Below are 27,577 nucleotides of genomic sequence, written 5' to 3'. Positions count from 1 at the left end.
TGTATTACCATATATACCACAGTCCCAGTGGCGGATCCAAGGGGGGGGGGGGGGGGGGTCCGGTGGTTGGAACCCCCCCTTTTTTTTTGGCCGATCAATGCATTTGAATGGGAGCATATAGTTGGAACCACCCCTTTACTCTGGGTTGGGATGGATCCGCCACTTAGTCCCCCCTGAACCCCTGATAGTTGACTTTCCTACCCTCCTTAATTAGCATCTCATTGGATACTGAAGAAGTTTATGCATAACCATATATACCACAGTCCCCCCTGAACCCATGATAGTTGACATTCCTACCCTCCTTAGCATCAATATTTCTTGATGATAAAGTTACATTAAAGTCGAGAGTACATGTACGGTCTCAATATCAATTGCTAATTGATTGTAAATGTATTGCAGACACTTGTATAACTCAAATGTAAGCATAAGTACATACTTAATCAGCAGTTTTCGCAGAATGTTCGTTATATCAAATGGCATGCAGTAAACGGTGGAATGTAGCATTGAAACATATTTTTTTAAGACGGCTGGCCAATAAATGGCATGCTATAAAGTTAGATTTATCAACCAGTATGATGTTAAATGTCCGGTAGTAAAAATAGATTGTAAGAATTTCCTGTTTTTATCATTCAACTGTAACCTATTCATCTATTACTCATATTTGTATTCAAAACAGATGAATTAAAATATCGAATACGACTACTCAACATCTGTAAATAAATCTTGGTCAAAAATCGATACCGCATTTTTTGGCATGCCATTTAAGAATTAAGTGATATTTATAAAGTTTTTCCGTAGATTAATAGAAGGACGGGATTAGGACTGAGAGAAGCAGGATGGCACAATTTACTGGAACATGGCAGATTGATAACAGTACAGGATTTGACGATTATATGAAAGCTATAGGTAAGACAAGTTTTTCTCGTTTATTATTATTAACTTTTTCATACATTTTTCCAAAATAAAACTAATTTAATAACTGAAATATGTTAATGTTAAATCAATGTGACACTTTTATTACTTAACAAGATTCCTGTAAAAAAAATATAATGTTTATAAGTGTTTAATGTACATATGTAGCGCGTGACATTGACTGGGTGTGCCGAAGAAACAATTCCGAATATTGACTGGGTGTGCCGAAGAAACAATTCCGAATATTAACAGGGTGTGCCGAAGAAACAATTCTGAATATTAACAGGGTGTGCCGAAGGAACAATTCCGCATATTAACAGGGTGTGCCGAAGAAACAATTCCGAATATTGACAGGGTGTGCCGAAGAAACAATTCCGAATATTGACAGGGTGTGCCGAAGAGACAATCCGAATATTAACAGGGTGTGCCTGCATCTGAATTATAGGTACGATCCCCTATCACACGAGCCCTCAGGACGAGCCGCTTGGGAAGATCACTTTTTAAACTTCGTTTAAGTCATGGAAAAGTTCCGTATTGAAATCAGATATAAAATGACTGGCATAGTTTACATAGCTAAACTTTGGACAAGGTTCGATAAGGCCTGTTTTTTTTGGCCCCCCTATTTTCTCATTTTTCAAATTATGTTTTGGAAAGCTACTTATTATATTAAAATATTGCCTGAGGTTTGAAATTTGTTTGGACATTTTGGATGAACTTCGAAACCACTAAATTTTGCAACTGGGTGTGGTGAGGGGGTTAACTTTCTGTTATTATTCAAATAGTCTAATTATAATTCATTTTACACATGTTACAGGTAATTTTACAACAAATTGTTAGTTCTTTAGTGCCTGCGCCTACGTGACCCAGGATTTGTTTTATACCAATGTCATGAGAACAGTTTTTGCGGTCTAAATTGCCATATTTTTTCCGGGTCACGTAGGCGCACGCTATTAAATCTTAAGAAACAATGGTCAAAAAACGGGTCTTATCGTACCTTGTCCGTTGTTACAAGTATATTATACTAAGATAAGACAAGATAAGATTAGATATTTTTATTCCAATTAAAGGGCCCAATGGCATGAAGAGCAATGCAATTTATTACAATGATTTTTAGCTCACCTGGCCCGAAAGGCCAAGTGAGCTTTTCTCATCACTTGGCGTCCGTCGTCCGTCGTCGTTCGTCGTCCGTTATCCGTCGTCGTCGTTAACTTTTTACATTTTGAACTTCTTATAGAGACCCACTGAATTGAATGAAACCAAACATGGCATGAATGTTCCTTATGAGGTACTGACCAAGTGTTGTTACTTTGTAGCCGATCCATCATCCAAGATGGCCGCAAACGGGGGACTTAGTTTAACATAGGACCCTATGGGTAATGCATACAAATGACTTCTTTTAGAGAACCACTGAATGGAATAAAACAAAACATAGCATGAATGTTTCTTATGAGGTGCTTACCAAGTGTTGTTACTTTGTAGCCGATCCATCATCCAAGATGGCCGCCAGTGGGGGACTTAGTTTAACATAGGACCCTACGGGAAATACATACAAATGTCTTCTTTCAGTGAACCACTGAATGGAATGAAACCAAACATAGCATAAATATTCATAATGAGATACTGACCAAGTGTTGTTACTTTGTCGCCATTCCAACGTCCAAGATGGCCGTCAGTGAGGGACTTAGTTTAACATAGGACCCTATTGGAAATACATACAAATGTCTTCTTTTAGTGAACCACTGAATGGAATGAAACCAACCATAGCATGAATGTTCCTAATGAGATGTGACCAAGTGTTGTTACTTTGTTGTCATTGCAACGTCCAAGATGGCTGCCATTGGGGGGACTTAGTTTAACATAGGACCCTATTGGAAATGCATACAAAAGTCTTCTTCTAAAGAACCACTGAATTGAATGAAATCAAACATGGCATGAATGTTCCTTTCCTTATGAGGTGCTGGCCAAGTGTTGTTACTTTTAGCCAAATTTTATATTTTTTTATATGATTTCAAAAACCGAAGTAGAATCAGGTGAGCAATACCGGCTCTTGAGAGCCTCTAGTTATAATTGTTACAATAATGAAACAATATAATGACACAAATCATAAACATGAAATTAACTATTTCTTAGATGTTAATCTACAACCAGATCAGAGCCATATACATTAAAAGGCATAAAAATATATTTATTATTAACAGGCAAATATTCTCAACATCTTTAATAAAACAATATCTATACTATATTGATAGTGTTCTCAGTTCAAAACATTTGTTAATATAAATAGCAATATTTTTCAATACCTCTAGGTTTTCTTGAATAAAAAGCCAATTAAATTTGGCACTTGTGCTTAACTTTTCAAAATTTTTACAACCTACTGAAATATTATCATAAAATTCTTTTCTTAAAGAGTTATAAAGGGGACACTGCATATTTATCTGTCTCAAATTTTAGAGGAAGTGCACTTATTCTGATCTTGCACAGTGCTTGTCTATCTTTAAATTATATATATATCTTTTTAAATAATCAGATCTACATGTAAACAATCATTAATTTATATTAATGTTATTGCAAAAAAAACACAGACGGGTTGAATTGCAAGTTTACATAATAAACACAAGAAAGTTTATATATTTGTCAATTTGATTATTCATTTTGCTCATTAATTTGATCTAGTTAAATTGACGTCCATCATTTTGTACTTTAAAGTGTCAGAAAATATACTGATAATAAATTTATTCATGGCACAACATCGTTTCATTGACAAATCATAGCAAAGGTGCGGTGATTTTATTGATGTTCTTGATCTAAAATTCAGAGGGAGGCCTAAAACTTGGAGAAAGGTCATCTTATTCTGCAAAATGAATACTTCTCCTTGAAAAGATACCCTCTAGACAAAAACAAAGGACATTTTTTTCGAGATCGAATATTTTCAAGATGTTTAAAAGGTATGTAGTATCCTTATGTCTGCTGTTCATTCCTAGAAAAAAATGGAAAAAAGGTTAAATCATCTCCCTTTTTTGTCCTTTGTACCTATCACCAGTAGATCGAATTCCATCTTTTCCCCACTAGTATGATGCATATAATCTCTCAGAGTAATATTAACAGAAACATGCATGCACAATATTACATAATGTCGAACACAAAATTCTATTCTTAACCTAGATGTTATTTTTAACAATTAACAAGTTAATCTTGTGTTCGTTTTGTTGTAAAAGAATTACACTGGTCAGTTTGTTGATCCTATGGAAACAACCTTCAGCGGCGTACCAAATTATCCTACGGATAATGGTGCTCTCTTTTTTTTTTTTTTTTTTTTAATTGTTATTTATTTTACCTTCATTATATTATCATTAAGTTTTTTTTCGTAAATTCAATTTCTTTATTTCCTATCTGTTGGGTTTCGTGACAATAACTCATGCATTAGTGTATGGAGTTCTATTTGTCATACCTCAATAGGAATAGGTTTAATTTTCGGAGTTATTGCCCAAATCTTTTAGGAATTGGGATAAAACCAAGGTTTTCCTGGTTTTTCGGACAATACCTTAAGCATAAATATTTGGATCTCCACGAATTGTAAAACCAAGAGCGAATTCTATCACATAAATTGAAGGTCGATATTGATTTTGGAGGGAATGGCTCTAAACGTTAAATGATCAGAGTAAAATAGGGACCACAATCAATACTTTTCTACTATTTTGTAAAATTGCATATTTTTTTAGCAATTTTCATCGGGTTTAATTCAAAGTCTTGATCTTTGATATGTTGAATTTAACAGTGTATTTAGATTTTTTATTTGGGCTTCGTTATTAAATTGGCTCACGTTGAGGGTCCAAAATTGATCCCCGTTTTCAAATTGGTACACTATAAGGTCTAAAATTAAAATTTGATTTAAAAAAAGTTGAATTCAAGGAGCTCTATGATATGATGAATCTAACCGTGTATTTAGTTGTTGTTTTTTTTTTTTTTTTTTTTTTTTTTTTTTTATTATTATTTATGACCGTTTTTTAAATTGTCAACATTATGTCCAAAGGGTCCATTATTAAACCGTGTTTTATTAGAACAAAAAAATAAATTCTGTTTGTTCTTTGAGACGCCGAATCTTAAAAAACGTATTCAGAATTTAGTTAAAATGTTTGCCCAGCTTTCGAGTTGGTCTAAATCGGGGTTCAAAATTAAACTTTGTTTAATTTCAACAAAAAACGGCGATATCGGGTACTTTTGTCTGCTGGATATAACTTTGCACTAATATTTTGGATTTGGAGCCACATTATCAAATTAGTGTCAATTGTGTTCCAAAGGGCCCAAAATAAATTTTGTTTGATTTCATCAAAAAATGATGTCTTGGTGTTTTTTGCAAGGTATACTAAATCTAGGTAGATATAAGAAGATGAGTTATGAGTGCCAATAAGAAAACTCTCAATCTAAGTCACAATTTTTAAAAGAAAACCATCATAGGTCAAAGTACGACCTTCAACACGGAATCTTGGCTCACACCAAACAGCAAGCTATTACGGGCCCCAAAATATTACTAGTGTAAAACCATTCAAACGGTAAAACCAACGGTTTAATCTATATAAAAAATAAAAAAGGAGAAACGCTTATGAACCACATCAACAAACGACAACTACTGAACATCAGATTACTGACTTAGGACAGGTGAAAACAATTGCAGCGGGTTTAAACGTTTTAATGGTACCAAACCTTCACCCTTATCTGTAACAATATAGTGTAATATCACAACATAGAAAGACTCACTTTAAAATATCAACTGAAATAGATAACTCAATTAAAAGAAACCATGTATATAGATTTTGGATACTGCACCATATACATGTATAATGGATAAATGTCAATTTTTTAAGTTTTTATACGACCCCAAAAATTGAAAATTTTTTGGTCGTATATTGGTATCACGTTGGCGTCGGCGTCGTCGTCGTCGTCCGAATACTTTTGGTTTTCGCACTATAACTTTAGTTTAAGTAAATAGAAATCTATGAAACTTAAACACAAGGTTTATGACCACAAAAGGAAGGTTGGGATTGATTTTGGAAGTTTTGGTCCCAACAGTTTAGGAATTAGGAGCCAAAAAGGGCCCAAATAAGCATTTTCTTGGTTTTCGCACTATAACTTTAGTTTAAATAAATAGAAATCTATGAAATTTTGACATAATGTTTATGACTTCAAAAGAAAGGTTGGGATTGATTTTGGGAGTTGAGATCCCAACAGTTTAGGAATTAGGGGCCAAAAAGGGGCCCAAATAAGCATTTTTCTTGGTTTTCACACCATAACTTTAGTATAAGTAAATAGAAATCTATGAAATTTAACACAAGGTTTATGACCATAAAAGGAAGGTTGGGATTGATTTGGGGAGTTTTGGTCCCAACAGTTTAGGAATAAGGGGCCCAAAGGGTCCAAATTAAACTTTGTTTGATTTCATCAAAAATTGAATAATTGGGGTTCTTTGATATGCCGAATCTAACTGTGTATGTAGATTCTTAATTTTTGGTCCCGTTTTCAAATTGGTCTACATTAAGGTCCTAAGGGTCCAAAATTAAACTTAGTTTGATTTTAACAAAAATTGAATCCTTGGGGTTCTTTGATATGCTGAATCTAAAAATGTACTTAAATTTTTTATTATTGGCCCAGTTTTCAAGTTGATCCAAATCGGGGTCCAAAATTAAACTTTGTTTGTTTCATCAAAAATTGAATAATTGGGGTTCTTTGATATGCCAAATCTAACTGTGTATGTAGATTCTTAATTTTTGGTCCCGTTTTCAAATTGGTCTACATTAAAGTCCAAAGGGTCCAAAATTAAACTAAGTTTGATTTTAACAAAAATTAAATTCTTGGGCCTCTTTGGTATGCTGAATCTAAACATGTACTTAGATTTTTGATTATGGTTTTCAAGTTGGTCCAAATCATTATATTAAGTATTGTGCAATAGCAAGAAATTTTCAATTGCACAGTAATCAGCAATAGCAAGAAATCTTCAATTGCACAGTATTGTGCAATAGCAAGTATTTTCAATTGCACAGTATTGTGCAATAGCAAGAAATATCTAATTGCACAGTAATCAGCAATAGCAAGAAATCTTCAATTGCACAGTATTGTGCAATAGCAAGTATTTTCAATTGCACAGTATTGTGCAATAGCAAGAAATATCTAATTGCACAGTAATCAGCAATAGCAAGAAATCTCAAATTGCACAGTATTGTGCAATAGCAAGAAATTTTCAATTGCAAAGTATTGTGCAATAGCAAGAAATCTTCAATTGCACAGTATTGTGCAATAGCAAGTATTTTCAATTGCACAGTATTGTGCAATAGCAAGAAATATCTAATTACACTATATTGCGCAATAGCAAGAAATATCCTTTTTGCACTATATTGCGCAATAGCAAGAAATTTTAAATTGGAGTTATCTTTCTTTGTCTAAAATAGTAGTTGAATCAACTTAAATCATTGTTTTATACAATATGCAATGTATATTTAATTTCACTGTCCTTCACTTTTACTACCAACTGATAAATTAAAACAATCTTTACCATTCAGTGATAACAAGCACTTTTTTCACATTTTAATATTTTATGATGTATTTAATTGAGTAGTTATTGTTGCAAACTCCATTAGTAATTTGAATTGAGATCAGTTTTGGAATAAGGGAAAGGGGGATGTGAGAAAAAAAATTGGGGGGGGGGGGGGGGGGGTCAATTTTTCTCATTTCAGAATTCATAAATAAAAAGAAAATTTCTTCAAACATATTTTTGAGAGGATTAATATTCAACAGCATATTGAATTGCTCAAAGGCAAACAACAAATTTTAAGTTTATTTGACCACATTCATTCTGTGTCAGAAACCTATGCTGTGTCATCTATTTAATCACAATCCAAATCTAGAGCTGAATCCAGCTTGAATGTTGTGTCCATACTTGCCCCATCCGTTCAGGGTTCAACCTCTGCGGTCGTATAAAGCTGCGCCCTGCGGAGCATCTGGTTAAATTCTGAGACCGTATTCAGTATTTCCACAAAACTCATAAAGTAAAAATTTATGTAGTATCACTTTTACAGTTCTAGAGTTATGTCCCATTTTAAACGTCATATGCAAGAGGGACGAAAGATACCGGAGGGAAAGTCAAACTCATAAATCGAAAATAAACTGACAACGCCATGGCTATAAATGAAAAGACAAAGGACAAACAGACAAACACAATCTGATGTACAGTAGTTGTCGTTTGTTTATGTAATTTATACGTGCTTCTCGTTTCTCGTTTTTTTATATAGATTAGACCGTTGGTTTTCCCGTTTGAATGGTTTTACACTAGTAATTTTGGGGCCCTTTATAAATAGCTTGTACACTAGTACACATGACACACCATAGAAAATTAAAGAATTAACAACACGAACCTCAACAAAAACTAGGGATGATCTGGAAGGGTAAGCAGATTCTGTTCCACATGTGGCACCCGTCGTGTTGCTTATGTTATAACAAATCCGGTACATAGTCGAATTCGGGAGGTCACATTCATGAAAGGAAAGGGGATTGTAGTTACGACGTAAGGAACATATCCGATATCATTGATATATCATGCAAGCGGCGGCATCATATGGGTGTGTATTTATTTGATAAAATCATCATACACAGGGTATAGATAGCATCGCACATCGGTAAAATTAGAACGAATGCTTCATCATTGTCTTTTCACTATCATTAACGGAAACAATGAAGTATTTCCGGAAATATATTTTACACAGTTATCATATTTCCTCGAAATGACAATCAACCTTATTAGTAGTTGAAATCATATAAAAGTACATATAAACACGTCATTCAATTGTTTAGAAAACATTATCTGAGTGTTAGCTTAATTTTATACACATAGGCGGATCCAGGGGGGGGGGGGACCTGGGGGGCCCGGGCCCCCCTTTTGTGGTAAAAAATTGGTTGATTATATAGGGAATCATTGGAGCATGACTGGAGCGGGCCCTCCTTAGGTCAGTCAGCGCCCACCCCCCACCCCCCACCCCCCCCACCCCCTTTTAGGAAAAGTTCTGGATCCGCCACTGATACAATTCTGTGTTCCTGTTTTTCTTTAACACTTCGTGACGAAGAAATATATTTAGCATGTTTAGGATGTTGGGAAATATTACATTCAATTTTGACTCACTAAAAACGAAGCCCATCCCCTGTAGGTGTTCTATAAAAAAAATATTTAGTTAATATATATATATATGTATTGTCATATATTATTTTTACCTTTGACCCTCGAAGGGAAGTTATAAGGGTTTATAATATCTAGATGTGTATTTTGGTCACAGTTATGGAAAATACAATATGTGTCATGTTGTATAAGTTATTTTAAAAATGTAGTATTTAGAAAAGTCAAGGGTAATGATACAAAAACAAGTAAATTCTGTGTGAAATGCAATATTATAGGGTTATTGCATGAATATTGGGGAATATTGTCCCGAGTAGAACTTTATATTGCACGAGCTTGCGATTGCAATATATGTTCTACGAGGGACAATATTCCCCAATATTCATGCAATAACCCATTATTGTATAGCAATATAATATTTAAAAGTAAAAATTGGTTTAAACTAAGGTTTTGTCGTTCATGACGTCATGAATTTTGAAGATTTATTGCACTAGTGCAATATTATACAATTACTGTCTTTTGATGAGGTAAATATGCGGTTTTATTGACTTTTGAAAACATGATATTCACTGAGGCCGACGGCCGAAGTGAATATCAGTTTTTCAAAAGTCAATAAAACCCCATATTTACCGAAACAAAAGACAGTAATTGTTTTATTCCATAGTCCGAGAGAAGAAAATGTATCTAATGACAAACATATACCTTTTTTTTTACATGAAACATTTTAAATGTACCATAACGTTGCATGTAAAAGCGCGTGACGTTTAGCGCGGTGAATAACACTTTCTCAGGTGAATATGCTTTTTTATTCAAAATCCAATTCATATAGAGAAACCTACTAAAATAATACCAATATGGAATAATAGAATTTATTGCACGCTAACTTTTGGTTACTTTCTGTTGGAAATATTATATTGCTATACAATAATATTTATTATTATTTTATCTCCGACTCGTATGTGAACCTTACATTAAATAAGTCTTGAGACAATCACTTCTCGACATTGTTTTGAAACTAAAAAAAATTTAATGACAATTACTTCTCTCACCTCTGTTGTGAAACTATACATGTTTGAGGACAATCACGTGCCTCGCATTTAAATGATTAACTTCTGAATAGAAAACTCGGAGGAGGAATAAATATTTTCCCTCGTCCGTCAATCCCGTTTTTGTCATCGCAACTCTTCTGAAACCATTTAACATGTGTAGAATATAAGGACATACTATGTAGATAAACATATTCACAAAAAACTGTTTGTCACATAAGTTATGAGTCTTTGAACTAAGGAATCTGGGGAGAATTTGTTTGCCTAGTGACAATGTAGGGGTGTGTTGTATGTAAGCGTTCTCATAAAGGTTCATTGATTTGCTCTGAACTGGCTTTCATTAATCGCGATAACTCTTACATAAGCATTTTGTCTGTTGTCTTTATGATAGTCGTTTTTACCCATGTCCGTCCGTCCGTACGCCCAACAGTTTCGGTTATCTAAACTTTAGTTAGCCTCAACCATTTGCCATGAAACTTATACACAATGCTTATTACCCTATAATTCAGATCAAATTTGAAATTGGATGGTGTCACTTTATAATCATAAAAATTGCTGATTTTTTCGTTTCCGTTCTCCAACGTTTGTCTCACTAAATGTTATGAAACTTAAGTTATACAGCATGATACTTATTACCACAAAATACAGATCAAGTTTTATTTGTGGTAGTGTCACTTTTACGGTTCTAGACTTATCCCTGTTTACAAAAGGAAAAAATGCTGGGTTTTTTCGTTTCTGATCTCTAACTTAAGTTTTTCTAAACCAAATATTGTTAGACTTATACACAACACTCAGATCAAGTACAAATTTTGGAAGCGTTACTTTTACCGTTCTTCAGTTATGTTCCTTTATGACCCCTACTCAAATATTGAAAATTGTCACTTTTGCATTGTCAATACTATCTTGGTGTAATTAAGATACACCCAACCGGGTTTATGCCCCCACGGCGTTTCGTATACTTAAACTGTAACAAGCCAACTTTACACACAAATACGACATCTGGTAAACTACTGATCTATCTTTTATTACCCGGATTATTTTGTAGTAAAACACACAGGTCATATTAAGATAAACATCTGCGTATTTTTTATGTTTTGTTGAAAAGTTATCAAAGTTATCAGTGATGAAGATACGTTATAATATCATCAGTAATTAATCATCTTTTTGTACATGCTGTAAATTACATTTTAAGTAGGTGTAGTTTATGAATTACTGCATCTTCGATAAAGAAATATTATTTGTAGTAGAGGTTTAGACTTTCTACGTGTCTCTTTCTTATTCTATTTTTTTCAATTTTGCCCCTTTAACAATTCTACTGCTATAGCTAAGATTTTACCATTAGACTGACATATACAGAGGGCAATCAGTATACTGTACTGGTACTTTTCGGTGAGCATATAAATTAATAAGAAATAAATAAATAAAAAGAAACGGAATAGTAGCAAGTCTAAATAGGGTGAGAGAGATTTGATATAAGTTTATTTAGAACTATCTACTCCCTTTATATAAATCTTTGTACTAAGTACTGATAAAACTAAAGTACCAAAAACACATGCAATTGACCAGATAAAGAAAAGGTATCAAACAAAACTTGCATATAAAAATTATATTTGACATACTATAATATTATATGGTATAGTTTTAATTTTTATGTGCTATGCAGACCGTGACGTATTTTCCCCCTAGATGGGGAAATGGGCTTCAAAACTTTGAAAATAGTCATGTGTTTGTTTTGGGGTAGTTTTTTTATGCATGTTAACTTATTATTGAGAAGTAAGTTACCTTTTAAGTTCAAATTTTTAAAGTGTAAAATAAGATTTTTACTGACAGACTGTAAGATAGTAACAGTTCCCCATAAAATTTATTTAAGCATTAAAAAATTAAACAAAGAGGGCCTGCTAATTATTGGCATGGCATGCAGTACATTGTGGAGTTGTATTAGTAAGACGATGTACATATGTATATCATTGGCATCTGACAACAAAATCACTGCTATGATTTATGACAACCAAACACATTATTTATCACTCTACAATCCTATCTGATATATATATATGTAAATCTCTCTTAGTAGAAGCAACATGGCAATATTTAACGGAAACTGGGAAATATTTTTTAGTGAAAATTTTAATGAATATATGATTGCCATTGGTAAGTTTTTTCTAATTTTTTTTAAAGAGGTAAAACTTATTCCCCCTAAATTAATTAATGCCATTTATAACAGATATTTCAAAAGTATTGAAATTAATTTTATGCGTTCTGCTTTGTACTTCTTTAAGTAATTTGGCCAATGCTAAATATACAATCAAATTTAAGAATGATAATAGTTTGCAGTATTTATATAAAAAAATATATATATAGGTATTTTCAACCGAATGAAGTGGTTGGAAAAAAGATTGTTTTCATAAACAGATACAAAATGTTTCGTTTTGGTTAAAAAAGACTTTCGATGAAGAAAAAAATAGTTTTTATGGTGTATTAAATGGTATTCAACAGCATAGTTTAGATAAAATGTATGCAGGTTATAGAATAGACTCTTAAGCAATAAGATTCCATTAAGTTTTGACAAATTGAATGTTATCATTTCGAATGAATGTACTGATGGTCTTCCTCTACCTATTTTGGTTTTTATTTCGTAGAGATTTTTTATTACTTTTAGTGATTAACTGCGGTAAACTCGATACAGTTTCCACAGAATATTTCATGATATTAGTTGTATCAGGAATATATTTCATGATATGAGTTGTATCAGGAATATATTTCATGATATGAGTTGTATCAGGAATATTTCATGATGAGTTGTATCAGAAACATATTTCATGATATGAGTTGTATCAGGAATATTTTATGTTAGAATTGATTTTGTTTTAATTCAGAGATTTTTGTCATTAAATTCAACCTTTCTTCCAATATCAATTACACCACGTATATTCTTTATTCATAATTTCCCCTTAATTAACGCGAACATGTTTTGCTCTCTACAACATTACGGTTGAACGCAACTTGAAGTGAACTGAATACAAACCCTTTGTTCATGTTTTATGTTGTAGAGTAAAACTAATTATATCACTTATGTTTTTTTATAAATAGAGAAATAGAGTAGAAATACTAGTAATAGCGATTCAATATTAACAACAGTAAGTTGAAATGTTATTATGTCGCGAGCTATGTCGAGGTCATAAAACTAATTTACTTTAATAATGAATGTCGGGTTTTCATTCCCTGTTTACTGACGATTTTTTTGGAAGGTGCTTGCATTGTTGGTGGGTCCCATTTGGGGTCTAAGCGTGACGCGGGATTGCCGATTTTTTGTAAGCGTGACACGTGAAAGTCAAGTTATTGTGCCGTGAAAACGGGAAGTGAAGGCTAGCGGGACACGGGAAATTAAAAAAAAATGAGAATTGCTTACATACATAGTGTAAGCGGGATACGGGAATCTGACAAAACCGTAAGCGGGATCCGGGATCCGAACCCCCCAATGAGACCCCCTTGTTGATTGTTCTGTTGATTCGTGTCTTTTATTGTATTCGACCGTTGTAGTTTTACCTCGATCCGTGGTATTAATTTTGATTTTTGATGCCTCTGCCGTAGAGGGGAATACATTAAGTTTTACCTTTGTCAGTCTGTACGTACCAACATTGGTTTCCGTTCTCTAACTTTAGTTTGACTCAACCACATATTATGATGAAACTTACACACAATGCTTATATATTAAGTTTGAATTACTTTTCTATAGTTATGTCCCTTTACCATGTTTACATATGGGCAAATTGTTGGGTTTTTTTTTTGTTTCCGTTCTTTAACTTTAGTTTGCTTCATCTAAATGTTATGAAACTTATAAAATGCATATTGCTACAAAACACAAATCCAGTTTTTATTTTGGAAGCGTCAATTTTACCGTTCTAGAGTTATGTCCCTTTACAAATGGCAACAGTGTTTTCGTTTCCTGTCTTTTACTTTAATTTGCCTTAGAAAAATGTTATGAAACTTATATACAATGATTAATACAACGAAACACAGATCAAATTTGAATTTGGATAGCGTCACTTTTGCTATTCTAGAGTTATGCCTCTTTACAATGGAAAAAATGCTGAAATTTTTGTTTCCGTTTTCTAACTTCAGTTTGCCACAAGCAAATGTTATGCAACTTATACACAATGCAACAAAACTCAGATCAAGAAAAAACATTTGGTAGTGTCACTGTTACTGTTCTTAGTGTCCATTTATAACTTTATGTGCAAATGTTGGTATCATCTGTGTCCCATGGACTCATTCCCCGTTTATTTATATCTCTTTTTTGATAATGTTCCATTCGACATATTTTTATTTATAGTTCCTAGACATTTTATAAATATTTAACCACTCCCGTGCACTGTTTACGAGAAGTGTGTATGCACAAAACAGTTGGATTGAGAATTTATAGCCAATTCATTTGTTTGCACCTATACTATAAAGTGTAGAAGAATTAGCAAATAATTGCAACAGCTTTCTGCTTCATAACATCGGGAAACAATTAATATAATACATTCAATAACAAAAAAAAACACATCATAAATTTATGCGAAAGTTAAGTTTTCAAATGTCTAGAATTTTATAGATATTACTCTGGCGGCTTTTCTCTAGCAATAGACACTTCCAGAAGAGACATCTTTTACACAAGACGATTGTTTAACAGTATAGAATTATTGTGACCGACGACGACCTTTAGTGCTCAGATGCAGTCATTGCTCTTTTCTTTTGGCATTACACGTTTTTGTCTTTAGTTTTTCATGAAAAGAAAGCGAGAAATCATGTAGCAAAAACTATTGTGACTTTTTGCGAGTTCGTCCTTGCGTTTTCGTTTAGATAAGCGTAATGAACCGACCTCCAGTGACGGAAACTTGGTATACACGTAATAATAGACATGTCGCGTGACTGTTCTTCTAAAACTAATGAAGTGGTTCAAGTCCACAGTTATTTCGTAGTGCATTTCTTTTAAACAATAAATGAAAATTATAAAAAAATCCCATCTACGCTTTTTCAATAATATTTTTATACGCCCGTTGACGGGACTTATTATGGTATACAAATGTCAGGTGTCCGTCCGTCTGTCTGTCCGGCGTAAACATGTCGCACCGTAACTTGAGAATGACTTATCCAAATTTCATGAAACTTAATATAGTTGTTTCTTATAATGGTCAAATGATCTGTATACTTTTCGGTGAAAATAAAATTTAAACTTTTTGAGTTACGGCACTTTGTAACTAAAACAGGGGTATGTTTTTTTTTCAAATGTCGCACCGTATCTCAAAAACCATTCTTGATTATTGCTTAAAACTTTACACACTTCTTAGTTATATTAATCTTAATATCTGTATACTTTTTGGTGATGATTCAAAATTTCATTTTTGAGTTATTGAGTATTTTGTAAAAAAGGGGGAGGGTTTTTTTTACATGTCGCGCTGTATCTCAAAAACGGTTTATGATTATCGCTTAAAACTTTACACACTTCTTTGTAATCTTTGATAAACTTTCAGATTCAATGAATAAAAATCCTCAGGAATACTGGAAAATACTAAAATCACTAGAAAACAAAAATATAGATGGAGATGATGATTTAAAAGAAATGTTAAAGGACAGTGAAAGCACAATTAAACATTTCCAAAATCAAGGAAAGTTTTCAAAAATAAATAATGATTTTCAAACCAAAATTGAGCAAAAGCTGAAAATTTTTGAAGATAATATTTCTTATAACCCTGAAACAGACAGGCCTATTACTTGCTCTGAAATTAATTGTATTTTAAAAAACTTAAAAAATGGAAAAGCAAGTGGTCCAGATAGTGTGTTAAACGAGGTAATTAAATTTAGTAGTCCCGTAACTACCAAAGCATATGCTAAATTATTTAATCTTATGTTAAAAACAGGACACTATCCAACTTCATGGAATACTGCATACATAACTTTAGTACATAAATCTGGTGACAAATGTAACCCAAGCAACTACAGAGGAATTTCTTTAATCAACTGTATATCCAAATTATTTAGTAGCATCTTAAATCAAAGAATGATTAAAACTTTGGAAAAAAAATTAACTAATGCCCAATTTGGATTTAGAGTTAATCATAGAACTGCAGACAGTGTATTTATCCTTAAAACTTTGATTAATAAATATATTCATAAAAATAAAAGAAAACTTTTTGTCTGTTTTGTAGATCTTAAAAAGGCTTTTGATTCCCTTTGGAGAATTGGAATGCTTTATAAATTAGCTAAAATGGGTGTAGGGAAACATATGTTTGAAATAATAAAACAACAGTTTATTCATACTGAAGCATCTTTAAAATATAATGATAAACATTCTAGATTCTTTCCCATTGACCGAGGAGTAAAACAAGGGGACAGTATTAGTCCCACACTCTTCAATTTATTTATTAATGATATAGTTGAAAATTTTGACCATAAAGGTTCAACACCCTTGAGAATATTAAATTCTGATATAGGAAGTCTTTTGTTTGCTGATGACCTTATAATTTTATCGGAAAGTAAAGAAGGTCTTCAAAATAGCCTAAATAACTTATCAAATTACTGTGAAAAATGGCAATTATGTCTAAATACTAAAAAAACAAAAACAATGATCATTGAACAAAGAACTACAAAACTGGAACCATACATTGTAAGGTTCAATAATGAAAAAATTGATAACGTTACAGAATATAAATTTCTGGGCACTCTGATAAAAAATAACGGAAATTTAAATGCAAGTTTAACAGATTTAGCCAAAAAAGCTAGGAAAGCTCTGTTTTCATTAAAAAAACATGCAGCCTTTTGGGGAAATTTCCCTGTTAATGTATCCTGTAATCTTTTTGATTCTCTTATAAAACCAATTTTAACATATAATGCTGAAATATCATACATGGATACATATCAATCTTATTATAGAGCAAAAGGCAGATTAAAATCTCAAAACAAAGATATAGATAATTTCCAATATTTGGATAAGACTCCCTTTGAAAAGGTTCATGTTAATTTCTGTAAATATATTCTAGGTACTAAAAAAACATCTGCTAATTTAGGCGTTAAAGCTGAACTTGGTAGACAACCAATAGAAAAATATATAAAAACACAAGCAATTCTTTATTGGGCTAGATTAAATACTGAAAACATAAACCAGTTACTAAAAGAAAGTTATACATTAAGTAAACACCTTGATTCACAAGGAGTTTATACTTGGTTCACTTTTATAAAAGACTCAACACAAGAAATGAATATTGATACACAAAAAGTAATGTCCTGTCAAAACATGGAACAAGTTAACAAATTAAAGACTTGGATTAAGAATACTACAAGTAAATTTTATACAGAACTACTGGAAAATAAAATAAATAGTTTGAACGAAAATAACAAACTTTTTCTTTACAAAAATATTAAAGTCAAACGAGACCAAGAATTTTATCTTAAATATCAAAATTTTGAAACTAGACGTTTATTTACAAAAATCAGAATTAGTGACCATAATTTGCTCATTGAAAAGGGCAGATATCTAAAAATACCTCGAGACAATAGAACATGTCCAACTTGTAAAACCTTAGAAGATGAAAATCACTTTCTCCTCCACTGTCAAATTAATAACGCTTTACGTATAAAACTTTTTAATGACATGGCAATAGATAATCCTATGTTTCCAAATCTATCTGATACACAAAAACTAGTAATTCTACTAAATCCTTCTAATATAAACCAAGTGAAAAAAAACAGGTTCCTTTATAAAACAGTCTTTAGAGCTGAGGACAGGGGACTCTTAGTTAGTTTTACTTGTATATATATAGATATATGTGTGTGTTCAACTCAGTTATTTTATTGTTGTTGTTACTTTTGTTTATGTCACAAGTATAATGTTACTTATATGACAAATAAAGATTATTATATATTAATCTTAAGATCTGTATACTTTTTGGTGATGATTCAAAATTTTATTTTTGAGTTATTTAGTATTTTGTGAAAAAAAGGGGGGGGGGTTACATTTCGTGCCGTATCTCAAAAACGATTTATGATTATTGCTTAAAATTTTACACACTTCTTTGTTATATTAATCTAAAGATCTGTATACTTTTTGGTGATGACTCAAAAATTTATTTTTGAGTTAATGAGTATTTTGTAAAAAAGGGGATGGTTTTTTTTTACACGTCGCGCCGTATCTCAAAAACAATTTATGATTATTGCTTGAATTTTTACACACTTCTTTGTTATATTAATCTAAAGATCTAGATACTTTTTGGTTTGATTCAAAATTTTATTTTAGTGATATTTGTTTTTTTGTAAAAAAAAAAAAAAAAAAAACAGGGGAGGGACTTTATTCGTGGCACAAGGAAAATGTGGTCTCGAACCAAGTGACTTGCATGATCTCTAATAATATCAAATTAGACAATGCGGTAACCTCTGCACGAAGGGACTTGTGATACACCTCACGTTCATATTGTCTATATACACTCATCCATTTAAAATGTCTGCATGGTTCAAATCATCATCAGGTTGTTTATTAAATATTGTCTGTATACACTCATTCATTCAAAAATGTCTACATGATTTCCCCCGAATGTTTATTAAATATTTTCTGTATACACATGGTTTATATCCTCATCCCATTGCAAACAAACTATGTAAAGAACAAAGTACAAATCAATTAAAACAATTACATCACTTTGTGGATTGGTAATATCATTTACAAATAAATCTGGCACATCTTATCTTTAATTGGCATGTAAATGATAACGTCTAGATAATTGACATAACTTTAGTTTTATTGTAGATATGTGCCATCAACACAAGTCATTGTTTTATTCTGTTCTCTGATCCATACGTCGGTATGCAATAAGCACTAACTAACACAAAAAAGATCAAAAACTAAATTGAACTCAAAACCGGACCGAACACAAGTACGATCCCTTCTTATACCCTCAACTTGACATGTTAAAAGTAGGATGGCCATAGGCAATTCACACGTTTGCCCAATTCTAAGACCCATCAACGAGACATGCTAGAAGTAGGATGGCCTACAAAATAAACCTACCCCCACCAAAAATTACACACTAAAATTGAAAATACGATGACTATTAGCGAACAAAAACATACTCTGTGGACTCTATGATAAAAAGTACGATGATCCCTACAACTTGATAAAGAATGACTATCAACAAAACAACAACAAAAAAACACACAAAAGAAATTGGACCCTACAACTAGAAGTGTAATGGCTATTAGTTATACGCCATCATTTAATTCCTCTGAAACTACAACTAAAAAAGCGTTGATCTTAAGAAGCATACATAATTCCATTTCTTGTACCCTTTATCTATAAGATGATTGCGATCTGAATTACAACCGCGCCGATTTTAGTCCCTGCAGCTAGCCTTCAAGTCGAATGACAATAAGCATTACATCATATATACATATACATAATATTTTGTGACCCTACATATAAAAATAAGATCGTTAACAGCAATACACTTGAGCCCAATTTTTGAACTTACAACTAGAATTAAAATTGCAATCAAGAATATATACCAAAGCCAAGTTTCTGAATCCTACTGCTAGGTATAATATTGTTATCAGAGATACAAACATGGCCCTACATCTAGAAGTAAATGAAAATCAGCAATATGCCCACACGCCTAATTTTAGAGCAAGTTACTTTGTGGATAACAGGGAGGAAAATACCGTATTTTTCTTTTTTCATCAACGATATATCGCAACTCGAGGATTATATTCTAGATATGTAAATCTCCTTATTTTGTTGAAAACGGTATTCCTTTGATTTTCTGTAAATGATGGTACGGATTATTCAATAAAAACCTTTCTGGAAACTTGATAAATGTGTAACAGAATAGAAGTAATGAGGCTTTTATTATTTCTCTTTTAAATGCATTGATTAAAAGTGATGTTAATAAAGCCATCAAGCTCAAGTATAACAAATAAGCACATATTTCCGTTTTAACTTAAGTATCGACTTCATATTGAATATATAATTGGAGGCAGTAAAGACATCAATGATCAGGAATAATTAACAATTGTCATTATGTAAATATAATCTGCTCCGTCAGTGCGATAAAGTGAAGCATGAAAGCGTTTATATCGGAAAAGGGTTAATATAAATACAAGGCGACATGTTTACTGTAGATACCTTAGTATTGTTACAATTATACGTTAATGGAGTACGATATAATATCAAATAATATTGTATAGTATTCAAACGATTACGAAAAGCGTTAATTTTGTATAACTTTCAATGGCTTACCATTTTTTTTTTAACTAACTTTCATGGGTTTCACATTATGCATGTAACAGCAGTTGCTTCAAATCTACGTTGGCAGACTGAAGACTCATAATGTGGCCATCATATATTGTTATATCATGTTATCTTGTATGTATCTAACTGATATATTTATCTCATCTTATCTTATAATATTAGCGCTGTTATTGCGGTATTGAACCACCTCGATGGTCTGTGGTAAAGTGTGCTTGGTTAGTATTCAGAAGGCGTGTCCTCAATCTCCGGTCAGAGGTCCGCGAGTCTTCAGATGCGTATTTATGGAAAATTATTGTTGATTATATAGGGAATCACTGGAGCATGACCCGTGCGGCCCCCTTTTAGGCAGTCAGTGGACCCCACTTATGAAACTTTCTGCATCCGCCACTGTTATTGGTATAGCGTGCTTGACTTGTATACATACGGATGGCGTTTGCTTGTGTATCATAATAAGACATCCATGTTTAGGCCAAATTCTTGATCCAACCAGTCTGATTCGTTTAAAATTTCAAAAATTACCTTGTTACTTACATTTTTATAAAGGGAACGTAGTAGTTTCCAGCATTGTCCTTGAATACCATTTTATCAAAGAAGATAAAAAAAGACCATCTCTTTAGACATTACCAAAAGGAAAGCTAGAAATGCTTTTTCCTTTTTTGTTTTACTTAAGGAGCAGAGTCCATGAAGAGTGGAAATATGATCCTCAACTCTTCTGTCGTCAAGAATATTATTAACACAGTAACAATGATTCATAGTTTTTAAAAAAAGCTTATACATGTATTTCAGAAGTTTTCGACTGTTTCGATTTCAGGTGTCCCGGATGACAGGCGACAGCAGGCCATGCAGACATTGGGAGATTCCTCTAAAATGACATATAAAATATCTAACGACGGCGATAATTGGACGTTTGGAGTGACAACGTCAGCAGGATCTAGAGATATCAAATTTACATTGGGAACAGAAATAGATACAACAACTTTAGACGGGAGACCACTTAAGGTATAATAGACTGATTAAGAAACTTATACAAAATGCTTATTAACACAAAACACAGATAACTTTGATTTTAGGTAGCGTTGCTCTTTCGTTCTAGAGTTATACCCCTTTACAAATGGAAAAATTGCTGAATTTTTCGTGTCCGTTCTCTAACTTAAATTTACCTTAAACAAATGTTATGCAAACTTAAGTTGTGTTACGTTTATCATTCTCGAGGGGCGTCATCTGTCATCTGTGTCCCATGGACACATTCTGCAATTATTTCTTATATTCCAATGCTGAAATATCAGTGCATGGCGGATCGAAAAGAGGGGGGGGGGTCCGGGGACGATCAATGCATTTGAATGGGAGCATATAGTTTAACCCCCTCTTTTACTCTGGGTTGGAACCCCTTTTTTAAATGGCTGGATCCGCCCCTCAATATTAGGATTGACTGTTTTGTAACGCCACTTTTGTTTAACGTCACTTTCAGCATTATTGGGCTATAAAGACTTATTACTTTTATGGACGTACACTTTTTTACTTAAAACTGGGTATATTTAAGAAAAATGTTTTTTCGATTATTTTTCCCTCGTCATAGAGAATATTTTTATTATTGTTTTTTCCCAATTATTCAAATTAATTTAAAAATCTTCTTAAATCGCACAGTCGACTTTTTCTATTCAAATCTGTATTTTTTGCATGGTAAGCAAAACATAAAATACTAAATGCTACATGTCCCACATGAATTTGTCATATAGACATATATTGATTAGCAAACTGTATACTGAATGTTTCTATCAATAACGATTAGAATATATTTAAGCATGATACGTTTTATATCCCGTGATTAACAAGCCAATTTCCATATTCATAATTAAGCTGACAGTATCGGCTTTCTCTGACAGATGATGACTCAACATGTTAGGAAAATGATATGGCACCAACTATCTGTTTTGTAAAACTAAGTTTTTAGAATGACAAATCATGGTATATATATATACACGTTGACCTTATGTTCAATTTTACTCATCGCTAGTAAAGTCAGCTGTCAATCAAATAGAAATTCAAACATTACGGGTCGTTTGTTTACTCCTGGGACGACAACACTAGCGCGTGACTCGGTCCATGTGTCGCTGCTTGTAAATTATCGGCGTCGGAGACTACATTTTGTAAATTCCCTAGTCAGTACATCGATAAGTTGCTTTTGAGTTGCTGGCGCCACAGGGTGTCATTTGCTTACAAGTTAGTGATTCTGCACCATATCATGTGAACCGAGGCTACCATCTGCAATTTAATCAGTCCAACAAATAGTCAATGCCAAGATACTATCCACCCGATTGTTGAAAAAGGCCTGTTGTTGGTACATGTATCGTGAACAGAACATTTTTGTCTTTACGATTCTAGTTACAACTGCCATTTACAATCAAATTAATTGTACCATTGTGTACAGCAGATTTTATGTTGTTAAGACAGGCAGTAAACAAAGCAAAATAGCTGGATCCGCCGCTGTGTCTGATGAAGGTAAATCCAGAAAAGCGCTTCGGACGTATAAAATATATATAAAGTGCCATTTTTATATCATATATGCTTGTGAAAGTCGTGCTCGCTTCTTGGAGTAAAAAGTAAAACCACAAAAATACTGAACTCCAAGGAAAATTCAAAACAGAAAATCCCTAATCAAATGTCAAAATCAAATGATAAAACCCATCAAAAGAATGGACAACAACTGTCATATTTCTGACTTGGTACAGGTATTTTAAAAAGTAGAAAATGGTGGATTGAACCTGGTTTTATAGCGCTAAACTTCCACTTGTAAATGATTTCACCTTAATATCACGTTTTTGTTGTTGGAAAGCTAATGGCTATCATTATAAGTGCTGTAATTTTATAAACTTATTGTAGGCTTTGTATACACTGGACGGAAACAACCTGACAGAAAAACAAACGGGACCAGATTTTGAATCTGTTAATGTTCGGACTGTTGACGGAGATACAATGACTATGGTAAGCATTCTGGATAGAGATAACAAATTCGAACGAACTTATTCCCATGCACTTCTTTCATCAATGATAAATATAAAAGCAATCTTTTTAGTAAACAGGTGGGCTCTAAATTGTAAATACAAGGCGTGTCTCAGGTAAGTTGACATTCCATATCATAGAAATAAGAAGATGTGATATATGAGTGAGTGCCAATGAGACAACTCTCAATTCAAGTCACAATGTAAAAAAAGGAAACCCGTATAGGTCAAAGTACGGCCATCAACACGAAGCATTGGACCACAACGAACGGCTTGTTCATTTTTGTAACAAGCTCCTTATTAGTTCAAGATGTTTAGATTTTTGATGGAAGTTAATACAGAAAAGTGCTTCGAACTCCTAGAATTAGTAGTGTTATACACCTAGTCATTTTAACTTCGATAGCGGAAACGGTATGTATAACATCTGTCTGATTGCATTAAAGGGAAATCTTTTAACCTGTAATTCATAAAACATGTGTTGTGAATAATTGAATTCCCTTCTGTACATAAACCACATAACATTCAGTAATTCCCTCACTTGAAGCCTGCATGCATTAAGAAGAACAACGTATTATATTTTATTCGATGGGTCACCATTTTTTAATCATTGTATCATCTAAAACTCAAACCCCTAGAGAACATGAAAAGATGACTAGTAGATGTCAGCATTTTATATTTTACCAAAAGCAACTATTATTATAAAGAAGATGCAGTCTACTGACTCTCTGATTGCCAACGCGACAATAACTCTTCACAAGATATCAAATAACTCAGAAATTAACACACATAGATCATCATACGGCCGTTAACAATGAGTAAAACCCATACAACATAGTCCTCTATAAAAAGCCCTAAAACAATCAAAAACAAGAAAATTAACAGCCTAATTTGTGTACAAAATAATAATGAACGAAAAACATGTAAAACAAGTATGATATAAAGCAACAAACGACAGCCACTCAGTTACAGACACAAACACTCCTAACATTTAACTGTAGTAAAACAAAACAACATAAAAACAAACTATAAAAATCAATTGAAAATGGCTTAACTCATCAGATAGATAGAATACAGAAAAACATTTAACACACACAAAGAGTGAACATGACAGAGTACTTATACACCACAAAAACAAAAATGACACTATGCACAGTTCAGAGACTACTTGCAATTACTGACAGCTAGTTAAAAGCCAATAACATCCTATGAAAAATCATGCATCTAAGACTGAAATATAAACCAGTACACATCCACTGGTGGTGGTAATAAGTATGCGTTTGTTTACAGTTCACTGGTCGTGGTAGTAATAAGTACGCGTATGATTACATTTCACTGGTCGTGGTAGTAATAAATATTCGTATGTTTACATTTCACTGGTCGTGGTAGTGATAAGTATGCGTATGATTACATTTCACTGGTTGTGGTAGTACAAATGTAATAAGTATTCATATGTTTACCTTTCACTGGTCGTGGTAGTAATAAGTATGCATATGTTTACATTTCACTGGTCGTGGTAGTAATTAGAATACGTATGATTTCATTGCACTGGCCGATGTAGTTATTAGTATTCGTATGTTTACATTTCACTGGCCGTAGCAGTAATAAGTATGCGTATGATTACATTTCAATGGCCGTAGTAGTAATTAGTATGTGTATGTTTACTTTTCTCTGCTCGTGTTAGTAACTCGAATGCGTATGTTTACAGTTCACATGCTGTGGTAGTAACTCGAATGCGTATGTTTACAGTTCACATGCTGTGGTAGTAACTCGAATGCGTATGTTTACAATTCACATGCTGTGGTAGTAACTCGAATGATAATGTTTACATTTCACTGGTCGTGGTAGTTATAAGTATGCGTATATTTACATATCACTGACCGTGGTAGTAATTAAAATGCGTATGATTATATTGCACTGGCCAATGTAGTTATTAGTATGCGTATGTTAACATTTCACTAGCCGTAGTAGTAATTAGAATGCCTATGATTACATTTCACTGGTCGTGGTAGTAACTGTTATGCGTATGTTTACAGTTCACATGCTGTGGTAGTAATAAGTATGCGTATGTTTACATTTCACTGAGCGTTGTAGTAATTAGAATGCGTATGCTTACATTTCACTGGTCACGGTTGTGGTTAGTATGGGGGTCACGGGTGTGATTAGTAATCGCATGTTTACAGTTCACTTGCTGTTGTAGTATAATAAGTAAGCGTATGTTTAAATTTCACTGAGCCGTGGTTGTAATTGGTATACGTATGTTAACATTTTACATGCAGTGGTAGTAATTAGTATGCATATGTTTACATTTCGGTGGCTGTTGTAGTAATAAGTATTAAGTATTCGTATGTTTACATTTCACTTGCTGTGGTGGTAATTCGTCATCTCTTTTTTACAGGTCATGACCGGAAATGGAGTTAGCTGCACCCGGAAGTACAAGAAAATTTGAGTTCTGAACTGTCTAAATGCGCATATGTGTAAGAAGCAAAAAAAAATGTTGTGCTTGTTTATTTCGTTACGTAAATGTGTTTTCGACCAGAATTATTTTTATGACTGTAATATTATACTAGTGTAAATGTTCTTATGTTATTTTAAGTGAATATCTGATTTATAAATTATCTTGTAGTCCATTAAAGAACATACGTTAAATATTTCTGTCAGTCATTCTGCAGTTTATATATCTAACATTCCTTGTAAAGTAGGATATATATTTACCATGTTCGGACCATCTGTTCTTGAGTTTTCATAATGTGTGACTCCGTTAAAAATATGTAGAAAACCCAGAAATCATTAGAAAACTGACACGAGGATAATACCTTTCAACCGTATAAAATGTGTCTGTTACTGGGTCAATGCCATTGTTAAAAACAAATGCACATAATTGTTATTCTTTTCTTATCTACACACTTTCAACTAAAACAGCAACGTTTAAACTTACGTAAAGTTGACTTTTATTACGATGGAGGAATAGAACATACCTATAAAAAACCAGGCGTTTTTGCAACATAAACTTTACATGATAATAATCGGTGATTGAGGATTACAAATATCTGTTGTAGTGTTTGTGGAAAGTCGTCAGTTACCTGTCACAAATGATTAGTCGGTTTTATTAAGATAATTTCAAAATCAGATTCAATCTTGCAATATCTCTGCCGATGTGCGATCGGGTATGGCTATCTTTTTCCTTAAATGGACGGTTCAAAAAGAACCGCGTTCAACTTACGCTACATCTGTATGTATTTCTTTCGGCAATTTTAAAGGAGAGCATACAATTTCTTCCAGCCCTAAATGTGAGACTGTGAGATGGCCTGAACGCAGCAGGATAAAATGCTATTTACTTTTTTTTTAAGATAAATGTATAATTTTATAGATAAATTGAGTAGTAATTTATGTTCAGATATAAGTCTTTAATTGTTAAATAAATGTGGGAGCAAGCTTACACAGTTAGTTTTTTTTTTACTGTTGTTGCTATGGGGATTGAAAAAATACTTTTGTTTTTTACAACGTGAGTGTTCCCCTTATTTCCATAATGCAATTGCATAAAATAAATAGAAGGTAGACACTTGTAATTCGGTACTTAAGGACTCACGTTAACACATTAGACTATGTACAGGCAATAACAAAATCAATGATATTTCATACGATACAAGAATTGCTAATTGCTGGACTGTTGATACCCTAAGTGATGAAACGTCAAGCTGCAGTGGCATCGACCGAGTAGGATTCTGAGTTACCATGCAGTAACGCGCGAAATACCAGTGCACAAACCATACGGTATCACACGATAAACCTTTGCATACAAAGGATAATAAAAAAACATAACGAACTTCGAGGAAAATTCTAAACGGAAAGTTCCTAATCAAATATCAAAATCTAAAGCTCAAACGAATAGAAAACAACCGTCACATTCCTGACCCGACATGAGCATTTTGTAATGCAGATAAAACCTGGCTTGATAGCTAGATAAACCTCTCCCTTGTATGACAGTCTCATACAATTGCATTATATTGACAAAGATCGATGTGGGAACAAATCAAATCATACAGTTTTCAATGTTATACCATTACACAAACCATACGGTATCCCCCTATAGAAAAGTACACTTACCATACGGTATCCTTCGATAAAACAATACACAAACCATACGATATCCCCTTATAGAAAAGTACACAAACCATACGGTATCCCC

At 32.9% G+C, this 27,577-nt stretch overlaps 1 protein-coding gene across 2 annotated transcripts; it reads left to right on the top strand.

Annotated features, from left to right (window-relative positions):
- Positions 1-569: 569 nt before the first annotated feature.
- Positions 570-26,827, top strand: LOC139527496 (sodium/calcium exchanger regulatory protein 1-like). 2 transcript variants are annotated; one of them, XM_071322987.1, is made up of 4 exons: positions 570-906; positions 21,204-21,391; positions 23,273-23,374; positions 25,787-26,827. In XM_071322987.1, exons 1-4 carry the CDS (start codon positions 837-839, stop codon positions 25,835-25,837), a joined length of 411 nt encoding a protein of 136 aa, XP_071179088.1. In that variant the 5' UTR covers positions 570-836; the 3' UTR covers positions 25,838-26,827. The 2 variants fall into 2 exon arrangements, with proteins under 2 accessions (XP_071179088.1, XP_071179089.1); XM_071322988.1 differs by lacking the exon at positions 570-906 and adding an exon at positions 12,134-12,264.
- Positions 26,828-27,577: the final 750 nt, after the last annotated feature.

This window comes from Mytilus edulis, chromosome 6 (assembly GCF_963676685.1).
Source record: "Mytilus edulis chromosome 6, xbMytEdul2.2, whole genome shotgun sequence".
Lineage (NCBI taxonomy): Eukaryota > Metazoa > Mollusca > Bivalvia > Mytilida > Mytilidae > Mytilus > Mytilus edulis.
Note: the sequence above shows the minus strand (reverse complement) of the source record. Positions and strands in the feature narration are given on the sequence as shown.